We start from the raw sequence: 23,618 nt of genomic DNA, 5'->3' as shown, positions 1-23,618 counted from the left end.
CCCCCTATGTATTTAAAAAAGGACTTCTTATTGTCCTTAATCTGGGAAGCTAGTCCCAGTTCCATCTCTGCCTTGGCCTTCCTAACTACCCCCCTACATCCCCGAACAACTGCAGAATAGTCCTCCCTGGTGATGACCCCTTCTTTCCATTGGGTATACGCCTCCTTTTTAGCAAGGAGACATTCCCGGACGCTTTTGGAGAACCATGGAGGCTCCCTTTGATCCTCGTTTGGGCTTGGAGGATCGTCTCCTTAAGGAGCGACCACTCTCCTTGGACACCTGGCTCCCCTCCCCTCTGGGACCTCAGCACTTCTCCAACTATCCTCCTTAGCTCGCTGAAGTTTGCCCTCCTAAAATCTAGGACCACTGCCTTACTGCATGCCTTTGCCACCTTGCGCTGGATGGTGAATTCCAGCAGGCAATGATCGCTGTCGCCCAGGTGATCGAGCACCCGCAGCCCCCTCACTAGGTCATCACCCGTGGCCAGCACTAAGTCCAACAAGGCATCTCCCCTGGTGGGGCTGTGCACCTCCTGGGTTAGATGGAGGTCCTGCACTCTGTCTAAGAACCTACGTGAGTGTTCAGACCTGGCTGACTGCTCATCCCAGCAGATGTCCGGGAAGTTCAGGTCCCCCATGACTACCACATCCTTAGCCTTCACTACCTCTGTGAGCTGACTTAAGAATGCTAACAGCATATTGGGCTGCATCGGTAGGACTGTTAGCCGATCAACAGAAGTGATTATTCCCCTCTATTCAGTACTGGTGAGGACATAGTTTGGATTACTATGTTAAGGTTTGGGCCCCCCACTACAGAAAGGATGTGGACAAATTGGAGAGAGTCTAGCTGGGGACAGTGGAAATGGTGAGGGGGCTGGAGCACATGACTTATGAGGAGAGGTTGAGGGATCTGGGCTTATTTAGTCTGGAGAACAGAAGACTGAAAGGGGATTAAATAGCAGCCTTCCACTAGATTCCAAAGAGGATGGAGCTAGATTATGTTCAGTGGTAACAGATGACAGAACAAGGAGCAATGTTCTCAAGTTGCAGCAAGGGAAGTTTAGGTTAGATATTAGGAAACATTTCCTTACTAGGGGGGTAGTAAAACACTGGAACAGGTTACCCAGAGAGGTTGTGGAGTCTTGGAGGTTTTTAAGTTCTGGCTAGACAGAGTCTTGGCTGGGATAACCTAATTTGGGATGCTCCTGTTTCAAGCCAGGGGGTTGGACTAGATGACCTCTTGAGATCCCTTCCAACCCTATTTTTCTTTGATTCTATGATTCTAAGTATTTCAGAGTACTACATATTGATAGTGGTAATAGTACTACTAAAGAATTTTAGAATGACATTTCTAAAGGTGACATTATGAACTCATTAGGGTACACTAAACAGGTGGGACCTTTCTTTGCAAATAAGTGTAGTATGGCACCTTAATTCCTATCTTGGATTCACCAAAGGATAGTAATAGAAATGTTTCAGTGTCTTGTAAAATTATCATGGGGATATGATTGTTTTTCAAATACATGAAGTGAAGAGGGTTAAACACCAGAGGGCTTTTTAAAGCTAAAGTATAATATTAGCACAAAAACAAATGGGTATAAACTGGGCATGGATAAATGGAGAACCTTCTATTAAACATCAAAGGAATAAAGGTTCTAAGACTCAGGAAAGGTAGGGGCAAAAAAACTAACAGATTTTAAAATGGAGTTTGATGAAGCTGATAAGTTTATACATGGAATTTACCTGACGTGGTTGTCTGTGATTGGATTGGACTCGATGACACAGGTGGTCCCTTTTATTTTTACATCCTTGCAGCCCTGAAAGAAGGAAAGCTCAGTGAAGGGAGAATCCTGAGAGATTTCCTTGGATTCTTACACTGGCTCTTTACACATGAACACAATTTTCTGCCCTCAAATGATGGCTATGGTAGCTGTCATCGGGCACCCAGAGTATGATCGGGTACCCAGGGTATGATCTTATTTACACACTTATATATATGCTTAATTTAATCTATTGTGTGTTGTTTGATTTAGGATTAGCCCCAATTTTGGGACTGCTCTTAGTATAGTTAAGATTGTGTAAAAGTGTATGCAGGATACATTATGTTGCCAGGAATGACAACCCCACAAACCACAGCGGTAAAAATGTAGTGTTTGTTTTCAGTTACTTGCATGAACACCTTATTATGTATTACTTTTTAAAAAAGGAGTTTGTACTTGAAAATACTGTGGCTCAATTTCTACTCATAATGAGGAGGCTTTTCATCACTCTGCATGTTCCTTCAAGGTCTCTACACTGCCAGTGTTGGGAAGTGGCTATAGTGTGGCTATTGTGACTATAGTGTTAATGCAAATTAAGCATTTAGGCTAAGGATGGACATTACACAACCCGGTTTAAGTGATCAGAAACTGTTTAAACCTGTAAGAGAACAGATGTTCATGCACATAAACCAGTTTGAAAATGGCTGAAACCACTTTGAGATAAACCTGATTGAGTGCAGTATCAGACTTAACTGATTTGGGTCAAACCAGTTTGTGCAGTGTCTGTCACAGACCCCTTCCAGGTTTAAGTAAAACCAGAATCCCCTGGCATCCCAGCATGCTCTCTGCGCTGGGTACTCTGCTCCACAGCAGATCTGGCCCCACCCTGTGGCTCCCTGGCTGGATCTCCAGCAGAGACTGCAGGCTTCTGCCTGAGTTTCCCCTTGTCCTCCCCGCCCCCACCACCACCACTCCCTGATCAAGCAGGTATTCCCCCCTTCCTTCTGCCTTACACAGACACTTCTCAGCGTTAGCTAGCATACCATGTGCTGGCTACAGTCTGCACTGTGGGAGACAGGACAAAACAGACAGGACAGTGTCGGCTTAGGGCTTTTTAGAACTAATTAACCATTAGCTGGTAATGTCCCTCCGTTCCTTCATTGGAAAAAAACAGTTTAAGAACAACTTGAACTAATGAAAGAGGCTTTTGTTTTGCCAGTGGGCTAATAACACTGTAGTTTTATCAGCCCCCCCTGCTGGTTTGCAGCCTGAGACAGAGATTGAAAAGCTCTGTATCACCAACAGATGCATGTACTGCACTCCTCCCCTTTGTCTCAGAGTGCTAGCCTGGGGCTGGGGGCTGGCAACACTCCTGCTCCTTAAGCAGTGAGCAGGGAAAAGCATGTGACGGTGCAGGTCAGGTTGGGGGTTTAAACCCCTTCCTAATCGGCACATCCTGCCAGGGCCTGGCCACACACACCCTCAGCTCAGCAGTGTGGAACGAAAGGGAGAGCTACTCTAGCACTCTCCAACTTCCAGCCTGAGCCACTGCAGGCATGTACTTGCATTTCGTCAGTCCAGAGGGGACGTATGATGGTTGTAACCTGGTTTAGCCTAATCAGGTTAGACTAACCTGCAAAGATTGAATCAGTTCAAGCTCAGGCTTTTTGAATGTCTGTCCCTAGCCTTAGAGCCAGCCGCTTCAGGCCAGTATTGAAATAATACCTTCCAGAGCATTTCTGATGCTCCTTTGCTTGACATTCTGAAAAGGAAACTAAAAGGTAACATTCAGCTGAGGGAATCAACAAACATATGTGTTAGCCTCTTCAAAATGTGAGGAGGAGCTATTAATCAGTAGCACACAGTTGCTGTTCCACTTATCCTGTTATGGCTGCATGAGACTGTAGCAATAAAAGTTAGTACATTGCCTACCTTGACACTGAATGAAGCAGGATTGAAGTTAGAACAGTTAGCTACAGTTTTATACCTACATGTCATAGACTTAACTGCATCTTAATAACTTGTATCCATTTCCTTTGGTATCAATACACTTGTGATGTCTGTCTGTACCCTTATTTGACATGCACCTGAATTAATGCCATTTCATAATCTGATTCTTTACACTAATGTTGCGCGGGTCCTTTTTGGTTTCCAGGTCATATGATAGTTTGAAAACAATACTTGAAGACTACTTTAGATTTGAGACAGTATAACAGGATTTTTGAATGGCTTTGAGATTTTTAGTTTTCAAATGAACTTTTGATTTGTTGGGCGCATAGTTCAGACATGATACTTCATTGTTGAAAGTCTAAATATTTATTGGTTTACCATTTAACAAATGATGCAGTATGATATACAGGGGATCTATCAAAAATTGGACATGAGAATACCTCTGGTTACCTAACAGCAGAGGCAAATAATATATGTAAGAGAAGTTGTGGGAACTTATGAAGTAAGAAAAGAAGAGATGTTTTGAGATAAAATTTTAAAATGGGATGGAGAGCTGATAAAATAGAGCAAGGCTGTTCTGGCAGGAACTGTAAAGTAGTAGATCTTTTAAAGTTTGTGTTTCAAGTATAAAATTTGAAAATAAATAAAATTAGAAAAATGGGAATCTATGGTACAAAACATGTGTGAGGCTGTCAAAGACACCCAAGGGGAAAATACAAAATGAATTATTTTTTTTCCTTTATTTGTGATGATACTTTAGAATGGTGGTGTCAAACTCATTTGGGCCTGTGGGCCAGATGAGACACATGAGGCTGGTCTGGTGCAGGTGCCACATGCAGTGCATGCCCTGGATGAGCCCTGTGTGTTGCTTGCAGCACTCACCAGCTCCAGCTCCACACACTGCATGCAACATGTGCTGGCCCTGGACATACCCGTGTCTCATGGGGTGGGCCCGGGGCATATGCTGTACACAACCTATGGGCCAGTCTGGGGCCTGTGCTGCATGTGGCACCTGCAGTGGGCTGGCTCTGTGTGCTGGATCTGGCTCACAGGGTTGGTCTTTAGGCTTGAACCAGATCGGCCTTAAATCTAGCTTTCAGGGCTTCTCCAGTGTAGACGCTGCATAGAGCACACTTCTTTGACTGCACACCACGTGCAGCATGCGTTAAATCCAGACCCCATGGATTTAGACCACGCATGGGGCTGGTTTAGGGTGCATGCTGTGTGTGAGGCCCATGCCAGACTAGCCATGTGCAGTGGATCTGGCATATGCAGCTGGGCCCAGTCCAGACCAGCCTCAGACCTAGTGTGCACAGCTGGTCTGGTGCACATGCCACATAAATGTGTGCCTCAGACTAGCCCAGTGCATACACCAGCTTCAGCTCCAGCTCCTGCACTGTATGTAGCCCTCACCAGACAGGCTCTGCATACCGTATACAGCATGTGGGGGTATGCTGGCACATGATACCAAGACCCACAGTGTGCTGGTCCAAGACCCACAGACAGCCCTGTGGGCTAGATGATAGGTCTCTATGGACTGTACTTTTGACATTCCTATTTTAGAAGATTTTATAGGGGTGTTTAGCAAATTTTATTTTCACTAAATTCCATTAATAAAACTGTCCCATTCTTAAGGCACTGGCATCTTCTAAGAAAGGAAGATTATTTGGTGAAGCTGTTCAAAACCTTACTTTTAGTTCTTTGTGAATTGTAGCTTGTTTCTCAAGTGGCATATTTCTTTGAGGAAAACTCAGGAAGATAGAATAGGCATTTCTATTAAGTATTGAGTATATACACCTCTAGTTTTACAAAATCCAACTGATTGTAATGGTATCACATGGACTTAAGCAGGTATTGGCCATGTTTGAATTCAAAATCAGGGTCCTTAATTTTATCTGATATATATATTTTTATTCTATTTCCTCATATTGAATGTTATCGTTACTAGAACCTGCATCACAACTTTATCTCAACTACAAAAGCTAATGTTAATGTGTTGTGAAAGGTGAAGAAGTCAGAAGTTATGGCTTGTACTGCAGCACTTATTCAGCCATATTATAAAATTTTCTATTGTTTAATTGCTTCTTAGCTCTTTGGGCTAAGAACATGTACAATATAAATTTTAACTGATGTAATAATACAGTCTATAGCAGGAGATATACAGTCTATGCAAAATGCTCAAGGTAATTTTACAGTAACGTAACTTCTTAAGTAAGTAGATTCCTAAGTAACTTAGCATAACTTCTAGAATCTCTTGATTTTGCATATTTGAGTTTCTTACCTTACCTTACCATTTCCCATGAACACTGATTATTTTTCTTCTTTTTTTTTCCTTGGTTAAAGACAAGATTTTAATATTTAGCCAAAAGTTGAACGCTCAACTCTGTATGTAAGAATACATTTTAGAAAGTGTTTAGTATGTTCTAGTTCCCATTTTTATGTACTCTTTGTTTCTTAGGTGATGTTGAATTAGAATGTCGTTACTTGGCAAATGAACTATATAAAGCATTAGATTATGTGTGTATAAGTGTTGTTCTTTGTGGGATTTGAAAGGTAATTTGTAATCCTACTACATCTTTTGCAGTATCCATGCAGAAATATGCACAATATTACCTGGATATTTCAAAACATATCTCTTCAAATAACATAGCTCAATATAAAGTTGCTCTAGTTCCATCTCAGCAGTCTTGTTAACTTGGGTTTTTGTATGCTGTATTTTCCCATTCTTGCATATGTCATGCAGCTGCCTAGAACTTCAAATGTATGCTACCTATCTATAGCTTACCTGTTGGACTTTTTATTTTGGCTAATAATCTTGGGCTTTTTGTCCTCTTTGTTGTCTTTTTGGCTTTTTCAGTTTGACTAAAAATGTAAGAAATGATAAAGAAAGGAAGAAAGACAAAAAATGTTGGGCCCAGACATCATTGTTTTCACATTTGCACAGCTTCTACTTTGGTTTATAAACAAAATCAATATTAGCTGTGCATAATGCTGCTGCTCTCTAGCAGTGGACCTTTTCAGTCAAGAACTCCTAACTTCTAACACCCTGAGCTTTGATTTACCTCACCTCTGTGTAGCTGCAGTTTTATGCCACTTGTATTTTCACCAGCATATAAACTTGATAACATAGTGATGAATCAGGCCCTTTTTTGCATAGCAGGAGGAATAATACTTCATCTCAGAAGATTCCATTGAGACCACTAAGCTGTATAAAAGGAAGCTGTCAGTCTTCCCCGCTTTTTCCATTTTCTCCCACAATTGAACACATTGAAAACTTCAACACATGTATTGTATGGATGTGGCAACAATTCCTATGATATCCTAGTGGCTTACTGTGAAAGCTTAGACCAAGATGCAGATACTTTAATGTATGGGAGAAAAAAGAAAAACTAAACTCTGGTGCACGTTTAGGAAATGTTTTCTTAGCCAACAGGGAAAAGGCATTATATGCTATAAGGAAGGATGCTACTGTGCCTGTTATGGACAGAATAATGTATTGTGCCTTTCCAAGCTTTTGCTTGCTTGGACATCTCCGTATTTTCACTTGATAGACAAAAATCACTGAAGTGGTATTCTGCCAGAGTTGCATACCTTGTAACTGCACCTTCTATTCCAAGCTGTGCTGAAGGCACAGTAAAGTTTATTTGTGAATTAGTTAGGAACATGTATTCAGATCAGGAGCTCTGGACTCTCATTTTCTTATTCTGTTTTCATATATGCAGAAAGCATATACAACTGATATGGGATGTGCTGCAGAAAATTATGGAACAGTTTGTGTCAAAATATTTGAGTTCCTCCGTCATCAATTAGTGTCTCATTTCCTGCTTTGACAAAGTAGCTCCTGTGTGTTCTCTACATTACTGCTTCTGTGTTTTATAAACTTAAAAAAAATTCAGCTCTAAAAATTATTAGAGTAAAATATTGCTAATAATTCACACAAAGTGAAACTACAAAGTGAAAATTGAGCAATTTTTCCCCGTTAATATGACATCAAGATACACTTTAGGCAGTAGATGTGAACCAGGTTTTTATGTTCACAGTGACCAGACATTTTTGTCCAATTGAAAAATGAATATTTCTCTGAAAAAGATTGTCTGGAAGAAATGATACCATGCATTTCTAGACTATGGAAGGCTTTTTAAATTGTTAGGGATGCTAGGTCTAGACTATGGAAGGCTTTTAAATTGCTAGGGATGCCAGGTTTTCAGTGACCCAGACATTTGGAAAGAAAGCTTTGCTATTTCACACAAAACAGAACATTTAAGTGGAAGTGCTTAGAGGTAGTAGAATTCCTGTAAGTTTGCTTCTACAGGTTGGAACTCCCAAGCTAGATTCCTCCTTTTTTTTTTTTTTTTCCTTCACCCAATTTTCCAGTCAGAGAACAATCCATCCAGTATCATTTCTATGAACATAACAATATGAAAATTAGTCTGGGAAGAATCTCAGAATGGTGGGAGGGACAGACTGACACTCCTTTATAGTCTGTGGAGTGATGCATGTATGTTGTGCAGAGAGCTTATATGGTCCAGTAGCTGAGACTCTGAACACATGGATTTTGTTTCTACCTGTTTCTGTGTTGGGCAGGTCAGTTTGGACCAAAACTATTTTTTTCCCACATCTAAAATATGGGTATCTTTTCTCAGGAGGGAAAAGATAGACACCTAGAATTCCTATTGAGTCCTTGGAAAAATTTAATTACCTCCCAAGAAGAATCCAGTAAGTCTAGATGCTGAGGAAGGAGGTTCCTAGAGCTATTTAATAGGAAACAAAGAGCTATTCAATAGGAAACAATGGATATGAGGCTGTGTAGTGGCAATACACAGGCAGTGCACCGGGGAGGTGCACATTTCCGCGCCCCCCCGGGAGTGCCAGCTGGAGAGCGAGGGTGCCAGGAGAGGCAATCCCCATGGTCCCTCCATGGCTGATTGTGCCCACCAGGAATTGCCAGCTTCTGGGGGGGGGACAAGTGCCCCACTCCCACTCAGGAGGCACCAGTTGCCAATGAGGTTGTGTTTGACTCTTCCTATCACTACGAGGTCAAGTATCTGACTCAAAGCTACACTTTAAATGGCTCTGTCATTGTGCTTCTGAAGATGCAGTGAGGAGGTACCTCACTCTACCTTGATACCGTTTGCTTAGTAGTGCTAACCAGGCAGATCTGGGTTCTAGGTCATCCTCCACTTGAGGATACTTATATTTCTCACTTCCCAGAAGAAGACCCCAGTTACCAGGTTATAATGTAGATTAGGCAAAGCTGAGCCACAGAGCAGTCAAGAGTGCAAGATTCATCAAGGCAGGCAGAGAGCAAAGAAGTGAGAATACAACTTAGTAGGCCAGTTTTCCCTTTGGGGGGGTGGGGGGTGCAGTTTTGTAGGGAATTTTCTCCAGTGGTGTACCATAGGTCTCTCCAGCCCAGGGGCTGATGCTTGCATTTGTGCCTCCCCCTCTCCCCCTGTGGCAAACTGCCCGGTGGGGTGGGGGACAGTCCCCTGGCAGCCAATCACTGAGCGGGGGAGAGTCCCCCAGTGGCCAATCACTGAGCCTGGAAGTGCTGTCAGGGGACTGAGTACTCCCTAGAGGGCCCCCACCATCAGTACGCCACTGATTTTTTTTTCCCTGAGAAACCTGCTACCAGGTTTATTTTTATGGGTTGTTTTTTGTGGGGGAGGGATTCTGTTTTATTTGGTTTTTTTTAAATCAATGACTGTCTAAAGTATACATGTAAACAGCCTAGAGATCATGGAGGAGGGTGCCAGGTTTTGTAGTCTTTCAGAGGAGGGAGTTCTAGATTTCTGTATCTTCCAAATCCAGGGTCCTAACAATTTTGCCACTCCTTGAGTGGGACCCATCTTGGATGACTTGTAAGATAGATTCCTAAATTCTGTTAGGAATTTTGAAAGGTAAGGCACCTACAAAATTGACTTGAATCTGGCCCTACTCTTTCATTTTCCTCACTCTGAGCTCTTCAAATAGGGTTATAGTTTGCTATAAAATTAAGTATAAGAGCCCTAGTATTAGTTGTACATTGAACTATAGCTCTACTATTGTTCTACTATTGAAAAATCCTGCATGGGAGTGAAAAGAGAGTAGCTAGGAATAGTAGAAATATTGAAGGGGTTTGGGGATAGGTTACTTACCAAGATAAAGTGTCATAAATGAGAAGCTTGCAGTTTGTATGGACAAAAATCAGTTTGTCAATCTAGTTACTGTCCTTTGAATAAATTATATGAACATTATGCGTATACTGCTCCTACCTTTCCTGGCATGAAGAAACATAGAGAAGGTCTCAGAGAGAGAGGCACACGTGAAAATCAGAAGAGGAACACTCCTTTTGTGTTCTGTCATGCTCAGTTTACAAGCTCCATATGGCTTTCTGCCAATGCTAATTCTAAATCCTAGGCAAAATCAGTAAGAATCAAGGCTGTAGATATCCAGCAGTTGCTTAGTGAGAGGTATACTATTAACAGCAAATATGTAAAAAATGGAACTTTGTAGTCTCACTCTGTAGCTTGCTTAGTCTTAATAAATTATTATACAAAGCTCTGACTTTATATTTTAATCTTTTTAGTACACATGCTAATTTAAGGCCACTTCTCACCCCTGCCTCAGTCTGAGCATCTACGTGATACCTTTGGTGAGGCTGGATTAGAGTAACTGGCAGTCTGTCCCTTTTGTCTCTTAACTGAGAGCTTAATTGACTGATTCATGAGGAAGAATGAGTCAGAAAAAGCCCTGCTCCAAAAATGTTGTGTTGTGTTGTGTCTGCACTACAAACTGGAATAAATAATAACAACTTTGTTGGCAACAAAGTAACTAGTAATGACTTCATTTCCTCTGTGTATTTATCATTGCAGAATAAGTTGCTGTTGTTACATAGTCATTTAGAGAGTAAAATTCCACTTTGAGGAAGAAATTAGAGTTGGTCAGAACAACAGTATTTTTCCCCAGTGAAAAATTTAGATTTTTTTTTTTTTGGCCAAAAATCTAATACAGAAACAGTTTAGGTTTTTGTTAATTTTAAGGGAGTCCATTCTCTGAATAATCAAAGATTTCAGCATTTAAAAATTATGTCTGGTTCTGGTTCAAAAACAGTTTGAATACATTTTCTACCAGCCTATTAAGGCAATTTTCAGTGTTTGCTTCATTCAGATCACTGCTGAAAACTTTGTTCTTCAGCCTAGGAAAAAACAACTCTCTGCTTATTGAAATACAGCTTCTTATAGACTGTTGAGTCTCTGGATTAAGAAGAGTCAGAGTTGCACTGTGATTCAACATAATTATTGTCCAGAACTATATCTTCTAGTTTGTTACAGTGGCTTTTATTTCTTGGGGACAGAAATAGATTTTTAAAAATCATTTGAATATATAAAATGCAAAATAGAGGCATACAAAGAATTTAAAATATTTGTTAATAGATTCTGTTTGAATTCTATTTGTGACTATGTGTGTGTGCGTGCATGTGTGTGCGCATGCATGCATGCACATATATGTATATGTGTACAAATATTAGGTGTATGTAGAATATATTTTATTTATACTTCTAGTTAAAACAGAACCAATGAGCAGCAGTGAGATTGCTACTACTACAGCAGACGGGTCTTTAGACAATTTCTCAGGATCAGGTAAGGAGTAAATAAAGGCATTTTTCCAGTTATCTTTTTTTTTTATCCCTTTACAATCTAAATGTAGTCTAAAGAAATTCAGAATAAAAGGCTGTGCTAATTTTGCAATTTCTGCCTTCTTTTGGGCCTGATCCTGCATTCCTTGTTCAAACAATTTAAGTTAGTAAAGAATGTTTTCTGAATAAGGAATGCAAAACCAACCTTATTGATATCCATTGGTGTCTGCAATGAGAGTTCGCCTTGGGAAATTATGACACAAACTAATTGTTTCATTTTCTGAGGGCAGTTATCTCTGTATTTTCATACACTTGTGTGTTTTGCAGGTAAAGTGAGACTTTTCCTCGTTCATGCTTTTTCATATTATAATTTATTGATATTTGTCTATTTTTCTTACTACAGCCAAACAAATGTTATATGCTTAAATGCAGAAAGCTCATAAAAATATTTATTATATTTATGCAGTTTAAATGCCACCATCTCCTACAAAGGCTCAGAGGCTTTATATACTGTACAGTAGAAATGAGAGTATACTGAGATTTTCATATAGTACTTGAATTTCCAAGTATTAACTGTCATTTTCAGCCGTTACAAAGATTTTTATGGCACATCAAACAAAACTAAATGAGAAACTTTAAAAAAAGCACAAGGAAATTTGTAGGTTGCAGGAGAAAAAATGGTGGGCAGTGAGATTTATCTTCAAGTCTCTTAAAGTTCTAAGACATTCTCTCTTTGGGGAGTTTGCCTTCTATCATATGCATTCCTTTCCTACAAAACCTTCCTTCCAGTATGGTAGGATTTACTTTTCCAATATAGCAAAATATAACATTTTGCAATCAGTGAATTTCTATGTGGCAATCTTCTCTGATATGACAGTAGTCCCCATTAGCCGGGTATGGGTCCCAGTATGGAACTATCTGCTTTAAGGGCAGATGAAATATCTAGAATTGTGTTAATTTTAGTACCATCCCAGCAGCTTGAAGCAACAAAATGTGATCAAATGTTCATCTGTGGCTCCCTCATCACCAGACTTCCAGGATCATATATAACATATATCCTGGAAGTCTGGTGATGAGGGAGCCACAGATGAATATTTGATCACATCTTGTTGCTTCAAGTTTCTGGGATGGTACTAAAATTAACACAATCCTAGATTAACACAGTCACTGGGAGCAGCTGCAAATTTGTAAAGTTGTTGGGGATGTCTAGTGCATCTTTATGATTGTACTGAATTCCGGGCATTCCTTGTAACATATATATTTGTTTTCCACTTGTGCTAAGGAATCCCTGATATAGAAAGGGTTATCTATGGATTTTGTACCCAAATTTCTGAATTCAGCCCTGTTCCAATTTTTTTTGTGGCTAGGGACAGACATTCAAAAAGCCTGAACCTGAATTGATTCAGTCTTTGCAGGTTAGTCTAACCTGGCTAGGCTGAACCTGTTTGTAACTGGACAGGCATTCTCTCTGGACTGAGGAAATTCAGGCTTACTGTAGCTCAGGCTACAAGCTGGGGGAAGGGGGCACTAGAGCAGCCATCCCTTCCCTTGTACAGTACTGAGCTGATGGTGGAGCGTGGCCAGGCCCCCGCAGGACCTCTGATTAGAGAGGTCTGCCTGCATAGTCCCAGGCCTTTTCTCTCTGGCTGCTCAAAGGGCAGGAGTGTTGCCAGACCCCAGCCCCCCTGCTAGCCCTCTGAGGCAAGGGGGGTTATGCAGTGCGTGCATCTGTTGATGATATGGAGCTTTTCAATCTCCCTCTCCCTGCTTCTTTATACTGTCTGCAGCAAACTGACAGGTGAGCAAGCCAGCAGGGGCCTGATAACAGTGATTATCACCTCATCAGCAAAACAATAGTCTCTCTCCATTATTTCAAACTCTTCTTAAACAGCTTACCAGCTGACCTGTTAATTGGATCCAAATAGCTAGTCACTGTTCTGTCTACTTGTCCTAGTGAAATTGGAGAGAGAGAGATGCACACAGACACCTCTCAGTATTAGCTAGCATACCACATGCCTGGGGTCCTTGGGGCTGGGGTCTGTGCTTTGGGAGATTGGGGGGTTGGGGACTCCTGCTTAAACAGTGAGCAGCAAGACTGGATAGGGCAGGGGGAAGCCAGGCAGACCCTGCTGTGTCTGCAGGTCTCTGCCGGAGCTCCAGCCAGGGAGCAGAGGGGAGGGGCCAACTCTGCTGTGGAGCAGAGAGTCCCATCCAGCCCAGAAAGCATGGTGGGATGCTGGGGGTATCTGGTTTATCCTAAACCAGCACGAGATCTGGGACAGACATTGCATAAACCGGCTTGAGCCAAATCAGTTAAGTCTGATACTATATTCACCCAGGTTTATCTCAAACTGATTTCAGCCATTTTCAAACTGGTTTGTGTACACTCAACATCTATTCTGTATATAAGTCTAAACCAGTTTTTGATCACTTAAACCAGTTTATGTATAATGTTTGTCCCTAGCCTGTGTGTTTCTGCCTTTCTTATTTGTAATTTGGACCCACTTTCAAATATACAAATTACAACTATGCTTGCAGGGAGGTATAATAGGGCTATGTATTGTTACAGATACGTGTTGACTTTAAAGATGCACTTAAAATTGACCAGATATTGTGCCTTGGTTGATATAGGCCACAGGTATCTATGCTGATTTGACCAAAGATTGCACCCAAAATATTTTTAGAGATCAAAGAGTACAGTTTTGAATTCAATAAGGATAGACTTACCACTATCCTTCACCCTATTTGAGGTCCTCAAATGCTGTGAAGGGGATGGATTTCTCTGGCAGAGAGTAACTGCCCATGGGTATAAACACAGCAAAGTTGGTTCCTATACCAGACCTTCATCTCTAACCCTCTTACGCATGAAGCCTATAAGAAGTGAGATGTGCGTTATGTCAGAACAGAGCCCTGCTTTATTGATTGTCTGCTGATGTAAGGTATGTTGATGGGAGTCACAGCAGATAATAGCTCTTCAGATGTTGGAACCAGCACCAGATCAGGGAGCTATAATTGGCTTCCTGACAGTCGTTCTTGTAGCAAACAGAGCCTGGACAGAAAGAACAGTTGAGCCCCTCGTATGGACCTTAACAATCCTTGGAAGACTTTAATTCCATTAGCTAATAGACTAAACTGCTATGTGAAAGATGATACTTTAATTATTTTCACTATTTTTCAGAGGTGATTAAAAGCACAGTATGTGAGAACACAGACTGGAAATTATTTCAAGACTCTTGTAATAAGCATATGTAATATAAATTTGTAGAGTTGGGGTATACTTACATTTTACTTGAAACAGCTGATGTAAAAATATGAGAAGAGAAATTCTCTTTATGCTATCTTTCTCACTAATGGTCATGCCTATAGAAATAGCTATGTACTTGTAGTACTGAAACAAATGTCTTCACTTCCGACTTACAGAATAAGAATCTGCTTGGTTTGACTATCTTTGGAAATTGTACTGCCCATATCTTGTTTGTTCCTAAGCACTTAACAAAAGGCCATGGTATTTTCTGATGCCAGGAAAGACTTTTTACAGAGATCTCAGCACCTGAAATTGACCTTTTCCCAGCAAGGGATTCAAGATTGACCTTGGGACATAAAGTAAAAACGGTAACCAAATAGCAATCAGAAAGAAAAATGCTTTTATTGTTGGTACATCTGCAAATAATGATGGGGACATAAGACCCAACCTAAGCAAATATATCTGACCTCCTTTCTCTTTGATGCCCTAAAATGTCAAAAGCTTTTCTTCTAATGGATTTATTTAAAACTCCTGTGTTAGCAGTGATTGTTGTGGACTCACAAATGGGTATCTAGAACCGGTAATGCATGAACTACTGGAATAAAAATAGGTTAGCTTCTTCATCTCTCACACTTAAGTGTTTCATCTGCTATTTCATCATGGCATCTTTATGAAATACTAAAGGTTTTCACAGTCTGCAAGTATACTATAAGTAGATAGTGCAAGAAAAAATCACAAGTAGGTATAATATATCATATGTATTACCGAACTTTTTTTGAAAAAAGGCACATGCTCTGTAACTGTCCATGTGTTTTCAATAGGAAACATACTTAAAACTGTTATAAAATACAGGTCTTTGAATATTCCAAAAGTTAATAAAATGTTACACTAAAATATCACAATCCTCTGAAAATAAGAAGGAAACACTTTCAGTAAAGTGTTTTCATTGGCATTTATTGGAAATAATGTGTTTGCCTTAAAAAATATTATCTGCATGCAAGCAAAGAATTAAGTTATTTCTCTGTAACTGAACAGAAAGGCCATTTAATATCGAGTACTCCTATTCTGGTACCAGTCACTGTTAAAATATTACTGTCTAGTTAAGATTATTAGTCATAATTTAGTTAATTATATTCTGTTAGCAAAAAATAAATATTGACCTTCTTTCTGTTTTAAATACACTTTTATGTGCTTTCTTTTTTCTTTGGTGCAGCTATTGGAAGCAGTGGTTTCAGCCCAAGACAAACACACCAGTTCTCTCCACCACAGATTTATCCTTCCAAGTATGACATCTTTTTTTAAATAATAATAAAAAATAATGGTAATAATAATTGAAATAGGCAGATTTTAGCTTCATTTAGAATCATAATTGGGTCCATCTGTTAAATCATAATTTAAACCAAAGCTTGCTCATGAGACAGTTTTTGATTTGTATTCTTTTAGTTTAAGAGTTTATTTGAAAGAATATTTAGAAAAGTTCTTACTGAGTTATTTTTATTATTGACATTATTATTCTTTGCATGAATTGTAATAGTTTTTTTCTCTCGTAAAATCTTATGAGCATGGTTAATCAGATAGCCGAATTATTTAATGCATAGTACAGGTACTTGCTTGTCTGTCTCTAATTCAAAGGCTTTCCTATTTTTTATCATTTGTAATCAATAGCAGACCATACCCACATATTCTTCCTACCCCTTCCTCACAAACTATGGCTGCATATGGGCAGACGCAGTTTACTACAGGGATGCAACAAGCTACAGCTTATGCCACGTATCCACAGCCAGGCCAACCCTATGGAATCCCTTCGTATGGTAAGAGTCAACATCAGTATTATTTTATTTCTGAGGTAAACATTTTTGTAGAGGACTGTGTTACCCTTAGAAAGCATAGCTTTAGTATTTAATGGAATAGCTATTTATGTACATGCTAATAATAAAAATCTTGCATGTAATTTCCCTTTTGGAACAAGGAATGTTACATTAATGTATTTACTGTAGTTTAATGACTAATTTACATGACAAATGCAATGAAGGTAGTTCTATATCAAGTCTCGTAACTTCCTATACAACACCATTTTTATCTTGTATCTTGTTTTTGAATACTACTTATAGAAGGAACTAAGGCTATAAATTGAAGTTAATAAAAGTATCACTGTTGATAGAAGCAGACAAGAGGAGAAAAGGAAAATTTAAGCACCTACTTCTTTCTCTTATACACATACAATTTCTATTACTTCAGTAGGAGTTGTGCTCTCCAACTGCATACAAGGATAAAATGATAAATAAAGGTCTTTATACCTCAGCTAGTACAAATTAATTTAGCTCCAGTGAAATCATTCAAGTTATACTGATTTATATTTGCTAAAGATCTGACCTCCAGAGTTTAATTTCAGATGTTCTGGAAGTCTTTAGTGCTTTAAAAACAATGCAAAGAGAGAAAAAAAATTGAACAGATGTAATTTTTTATGTAACATTGACAAGTCCCCTGCAGAAAATGAAGTGGTCAAGGTAATATCTCAAGGGAAAGATCTCATAGAAGCAGCAGATTTAAAACGTGAAAAATAACTTACTTTTTCTTCATTTTAGGCAATCCCAAGCACCTATTAACCCAACCTGGCCACTTGCAATATTACTAGACTGTCTAATGCCTACATAACATTTCATCATTGAAAAACCATTAAAAGTATGAAATGTGCACCTTTTTAGAGTATATTGAAAATATATGATCCATATGTCTCTGGGGATATATTTTTGTAATATATGTATATATACCATATATATGGTATTGCTATATTTACTCAAATATAAGATGATCCTGAATATAAGATGGCCCCCTTCATACTTAGATTGTATATATGGAAACTATAAGTTAGATTTAATTTTTCACATATAGAATCTGATTATTGGAGGCTTGTCTTGAATTTGTCCCCTTCCCCTGCTACGCTGGGAAAATAAATTTGGGGGTGGGGAAGGGGTCAAGTAGCCCCTTTACTCCCTTTTTACTGCCAGATCCTACCTCCCCGAGCACACAGAAGTAAAGCAAAATTTGAAAAAACTGACCTTGAAATACACAGTTTCAGTCATTTGCATATAGTACCTATAGCTTTAGTTCCCTTAGAATTGATGTATTTTACTTTTTTGGAAACTGCTGCAAGTTTTAGCACAGGTACTCCATAAATACACTTTTAACTACTACTTTATATATTATTTATATAACACCTATTTATATGTAATACAAATTATGTATGATATTAGCCTAAAGTTGAAAAGCTCATTTTATATAGTTCATTGGGCTGGGCCCCACCAGAGTCGACAGCATTTCAAGCCATGGTGATCTGACAGCTCAGCACTGCTTAGTCTGGGTGTTTATTCCAGGTACCCCAAACAAAGGATCCACATGTTAATTCGACCCCTCTCATGACTGGAACCAGGTGTTCTTGTCATGAGTCCTAGGATGTTCCAAAAATTGTACGCAAATGAGGTGTAGAGCAACTTTGTCTCACGGAGGGCAAGGCCACACTAGTCGTATGCAGCAGGCTTAGAGAGGAGGTGACAGAGGTATTCTGCGTTAACTGTATGGGGACCCATTTGGTGATGTTTGCGAGATATTTAAGGCTGGTGAAGAAATGGGAGTAATTGGAAATGGGAGAGAAGGGTGCAGCTTAGCTGTAGGAGTAAAGACAAAGTCTAAATGAATGCAATGCAGTGGTTCACTATGACTTGAAAAAGAGTAGGTGCTGAGGGGGACTGCACTGGGGCACTACTGTATATCTTCTTCAAATGGGTTGCGCTGACCTATCCTCATGGTAGATTCCCATCAGCATGTTTGCCCAATACAAGTTATGTGTTTTTATAGTCATGCTCAGTGTTGGCTGCATTTGACCAACCTCACAGTTGGTTTCCAGTACTGAGCACACCCTACTTTTAACAGCAATTTGAAGATAGACTATATATTTAATGTGGTTTCCTTGTATATGAATGTAGGACAAGGGACTTTCCCCCCTGCTGATTGCAGGGGAACTCATCTTGTATTCCAGTAAATATAGTAATATATGAGAACACACTTCAGAAGTTTTCTTTTACCCATTATACTGGTAGTTAAGACATTATCAGTATGAGCTGATGTTCCCTATGCCTAGAATAGGAAATAATGTTAGGCTGAATAATTCCATCTCTAGTTGATTGTCATTACGACAGCTGAAATATGTAGGACCCTGCAAATACTTCCACTTGATGTAGTTATGTATTGTTATGGTTTTCCTTTATTTATGCAAAATGTAATTTTCATTAAGATGCTGGTAGTATTACTGTACCTACTACAACTGCTTTTTTCACCTGTCTTTCCTATAGAGTACATGTTGATCTCTATTGCCAATGTGTGACTCTCTAAAATTAACGTTTTTCTTCACCTCTGAAACATCTAAAACATTACATTTTAGAATTAATACATTAATATGTATATAATATATTAAAAAATATTTTTGTGCAAATAATGCTTTTTTCTTATGAGTTTCTCTTACTGAGATCCTGTCCTTGTCTATGTATGGGAGCCTGGGAAATGCATATGGTTATTCCTTTTTTCTCTTTTGCTGGATGAAATCCTGATCCTGCTTAAGCCAATAGCAAAATGCCAGGTGACTTAAGTGGGGCTTGAATTTACCTCCCCACTTCAGCTGCCCCCCTGTAATCTGTGTTGTCTGTAATTGAGAGTTGCTTTCTTACGCATGGTTACATTAAAGCACATCCTTCAGCCCCTCTCGTATAGACTATAGTCACATAAGCTGTCACACTGCAAGCTATGGGACTCCTCATTAGCATGAAACAAATAGGGTGAAGCCATATTTAGAGGCCAAGTTCTCCTTCCACATCTGCATAGTACATCCCTGTTTGGTTTACTCTCTTTATTTCCCTCCATGCCTAAGGGTTCCAACACACAAAAGGAGAGCAGAATGTCAGATACATGGCCTGCAGAATATGAAAGGAGAAAAATGTACTTTTTAGGTTTCATCTTTTTTCTTTCCTCTTGATTCTAGAACTTACTGAACACTCTGCAGATACCACCTCACATAGCACTTGGAAGTGGATTACTGAGCCATGCTATACCTGCTCTGCAGGCACTGTCCCAAACCAGAAGTCATGTAGCTACCTTGAGACCATGACAGGAGTGCCCCAAATAGCGTTTCCTCTAATAACAGCTCATTTTAGACCTAGCAAGCACTTGGCCTTGGTACATCATGTGCAAAGCTGCTGAGAGGGCTGGCAAGTGGAGTTTTTCATTTCTGGAGGTCCTCCACCCCTACCTACTGATATCATGAAAAGGCTTCATTTACTCTTCCCTTTTGATCTTGGTAGTGTCTTCATGCTCCTTTTCAGCCTCCACGCTTCCCAGACTCACATACATTTTCCTCATGTCTGAGCTAGTTCAGAGAAAAAGAGAAGGCAAGGGGGCATGACGAGCTGATAAGTGAAGATGCAGTGAAGTAGAACAGACAGAGGTGTTGGATCTGAGGAGATGAAAAGCTCCTCCTTCTATTCCTTGAAGGCTAGCAGAACAGTCAGATGGGAAGCTGAATCTCAGTGCTATTTTCCTCTTAAATCCTTTTTCTAACTTCATGCTTGTAGGAAAAATGCAATCTGAGAGACATGCTTTCTCCACACAATAAGAAGGTGAGGCTTGAACAGCTGAGATTTCTAAATTTGAATTCAGCTTAATCAAATTTTGAAAAAAAAATTGATGGGTATTTCAAGGATCTTTTGAATTAAGCGATGTAAGTGCAGCAGGCATAGTTGACACAAACATTTTAAGGTAGGAATTTCATAGTAGGTCCAAATGTCAGGTTTATCATTAGGATTTAAGTACAGGATGAACTAGAAGAGAAAAGAGAGTGTAAAGGGAACAATTTATTTAAGTACAATTGCTTTGACAATTACCAAACATGGCAGCAATAGTTATGAAGCAAAAAATTCAGGGCCACAGTTTTACATGTTTCAAAACTATGCATGAAAAATATGCAGTCACAAAAGATATTTGGAGCATATGCTTGCACATTTTACAAGTGCACTTCTCTCCTTTCATACCACACAGGAGTCCAATTTTTAAAATGTGATCCATGAAGTAAATAAATGTATGCTATAATCATTTACAACAGAATGCTACTAGCCCATATTTTTATAATGTACCCCAAATAATGGTGGTTTCTGAACAAAGAGGTGAACATAAAATGTTGCAATGAATTCTAAGTTCTTCTTCAAAATATGTTATGATTTTATTTCTGACTACTTTAAAAAGGTAGCACATTATGAAATATCACTAAACATTAAAATTAAATTAGTGTTTAAATAATGCACATTTCATTGATATTTCATTCGCAGATATTTCATTGCTTAGTCATGTAAGACTTCATCCAAAGCCCATGGAAGTTGATGGGAGTCCTTCTATTGATTTCAGTGGGCTATGAATTAGCCCTTTACCGAATTTTGTAAATTAGAACAGGTTTTATAATGGATTTTCTTGTCATTAGTGCAGATTAATGATAGTGCTGTATCCCCTTTAGCTTGAGGGATTGTCTAAGACATATTTAGTGTCCATTATAGCTATTTTGATGTATTGCTTAAACATGGTATATAATTTATAGAATATTACTTTAGTGCATAGCACATTTTTGCTAATAGGCCATCTTAATTACCTGTTATAAGGGAAATGCATGCATTCTGTAGAATTTGGAGCTATGTAAGTAGCAACAGTCCTGCATTTAAATTGTCATAAATGTTAACCAATGCAAATCTCAACTGTGATGTTATGAAAAAGGGGGAGGGGGAGATGGTTACATCTATAAAGAAAGTTTCTGCCTTCTGCTCAGTTTCAGAGAACTATGGAAAAGTTAACTTCTGAGAGTGTTGCAGGAAAATAATATAAAAATACATGCCTTTCTGGAAAGCGCAACTTCCTAAATATATGTTTCTATTATTATTTTTCATTTTTAATAATCAGTATTGAACTAAAACACTCACATTTTATGTGCATTTAGACATAACCTTATCACATCCACCAGGTACATATTTAGAACGACCGTTGTAATGCATGTACCGGATATATGTTTAAAGCACTGTCACTTATGTGATTTATTTTCCATCATTGTTTGAATATGAACAAATAGATTTGCTGTCCACTAACTGATTTAGGTACATTGTGGGCAGGCATCAAGACAGAAGGCGGATTATCACAATCACAGTCACCTGGACAGACAGGCTTTCTAAGCTATGGTACAAGCTTTAGCACACCTCAACCAGGACAGGCTCCATATAGCTACCAAATGCAAGGTCAGTATGGAAATGTATTGCCATGACTATTGCATTATATTTATTATTAATATTTTCTCTGTAAAATAAAACAAATAGCAATTTAGTTTCTTATTTTTAGAAGTGTTTGGTATTGTGCTTCCATTACAGTAAATGCTAACTTCCACTGACTTTAATATGATAAGAACTTTTGAAGATCTCATTCTTTTTTATTTAATTAGCATTTTAATTTAGATTCTTTTTCTAGTGGAGCTACACTTAAGACAATATCTGTAAATAACAATATTGTTACAAATTGTGAAGTAATATGCTTTAAGGCTGGAGAAAGCTCTAAGACTAGGAACTTTCCATGATTATAAACATATCAAGTATAAAAATATAACTGAGACCTGAAACTGCTTTCTTCATCTGTAAAAGACAGATTAAAAAAAAACGCAATCTATTAGAGATGACCGAGATCATTAATTAATAACTGTAGAGTATTTTGCTGGTATAAGTGCTTACTATTTTTATCAATTTTTTTCCCCCTAAATTCACTCGTTTATTTTAAACATCACTTGAAGAGCAATTTTTTTCATGCAGATCATCTCTCTGTTATTAAACAGCCAAATGTGTTTATGGAATCTGACCATTCTAAGAGACAAGTTTTCGTAAATGGCCTCTAGTCTCAGGTGCCCAACTTAGACTTTTGGGCCTGATTTTGATGAGCATTCATGTTTGCAAAGCTTAAAACAATGGTCAGAGAGTCTCAAGTTGGGGAACCAAAAATAAGATCTTTTTTTTTTTTAATTTCGGCGTGAGTTTTGTGGGTCTGTTATAAATTATGCATATAACTGATAGTCAGTCAGATGTCCTGGAGCAGATGATCATTACTAGATTAACGGGATGAGACTTCACTTAGGTTTGCCAGCTTTTAGGGCTTATTGATCCAATCTTTTGCTCAGACCCAAGGGGGGAGAGAGACCTCTTTTACCTCTTGAACTGTATGTGCTGAATAGCTTCAGTATGGCAGAGAGGAGTGTCCCAGGAAGTAGAAACTGTGGGCTCATACCCCCTCAAGATAATGAGGCAGGAGAGGAAAACATGAACCCAGGTCTTTCACTTGCTGGGTAAATGTCTTGTCTTAACCGGTAAGCAATTGTGCAAATATTGGGCACTAACTCAACTAGCTCCTCCTTGTCCTCTCACCTTTTACTTTACATTAAAGTCAATGTTGCAGTCTGTCAGGCACACTGTGAGGTATCTCCTGTGAGTGAGCTGGATCCCAGCAGTGCACCTCCCCTCCTAGCAATTTGAATCAAGCTGAATATCGATATGACACAACCCTTTAAATCTGCCCCACTGAGAGGAGAAGAACGCTGTGTCCCTGGACAGAATGTGATCATCCGGAGAGAGGTTCACAAGGACGTCTGCTGCCTATTTCCACTGTGAGAGAGCTGTCTGTACCGATGGCAGAATAGGATTACTCTTTACGGGCACACTGGGCCCATTGAGGGAACGGGAGTCATAGACATATTAAAAATAGAGTAAGATTGTTCCCCCAAGCCTTGATAGGAAAATGTGTTGTAAAAGCTTTTGATCTGGTATCCCATGATCACGTCTTGGCCAAACTGGCCAGTTGTGGCCTTGGCTCCACCACGATCTGCTGGCTGGGAAATTGGCTCCATGGTCGGACCCAGAGGGTTGTAATTGATGGCAGTCACTCATCGTGGTGCCCTGTGACCAGTGGGGTCCCTCAAGGCTCTGTCC

General features: G+C 39.2%; 1 protein-coding gene across 9 annotated transcripts in view; it reads left to right on the top strand.

Moving 5' to 3' along the window:
• The window catches only part of EYA1 (EYA transcriptional coactivator and phosphatase 1), a 263,444-nt gene that overhangs the window by 154,399 nt on the left and 85,427 nt on the right, over positions 1-23,618 (top strand). For 4 of the 9 annotated variants that reach the window (XM_019549120.1, XM_019549115.1, XM_019549166.1 and 1 more), the window contains 4 exons: positions 11,254-11,331; positions 15,785-15,854; positions 16,237-16,382; positions 21,753-21,890. In XM_019549120.1, the coding sequence (XP_019404665.1) occupies positions 11,254-11,331; positions 15,785-15,854; positions 16,237-16,382; positions 21,753-21,890 (432 nt within the window). The remainder of the gene's footprint in view (positions 1-11,253; positions 11,332-15,784; positions 15,855-16,236; positions 16,383-21,752; positions 21,891-23,618) is intronic. The other 5 variants (XM_019549146.1, XM_019549128.1, XM_019549137.1 and 2 more) reach the window with 5 other exon arrangements.

The sequence above is a fragment of the Crocodylus porosus genome, unplaced genomic scaffold (genome assembly GCF_001723895.1).
Source record: "Crocodylus porosus isolate Cpor-Errol unplaced genomic scaffold, CroPor_comp1, whole genome shotgun sequence".
In the NCBI taxonomy this organism is placed as follows: Eukaryota; Metazoa; Chordata; order Crocodylia; family Crocodylidae; genus Crocodylus; species Crocodylus porosus.
The sequence above is the reverse complement of the archived record's forward strand: the minus strand, read 5'-3'. Positions and strand labels throughout refer to the sequence as shown.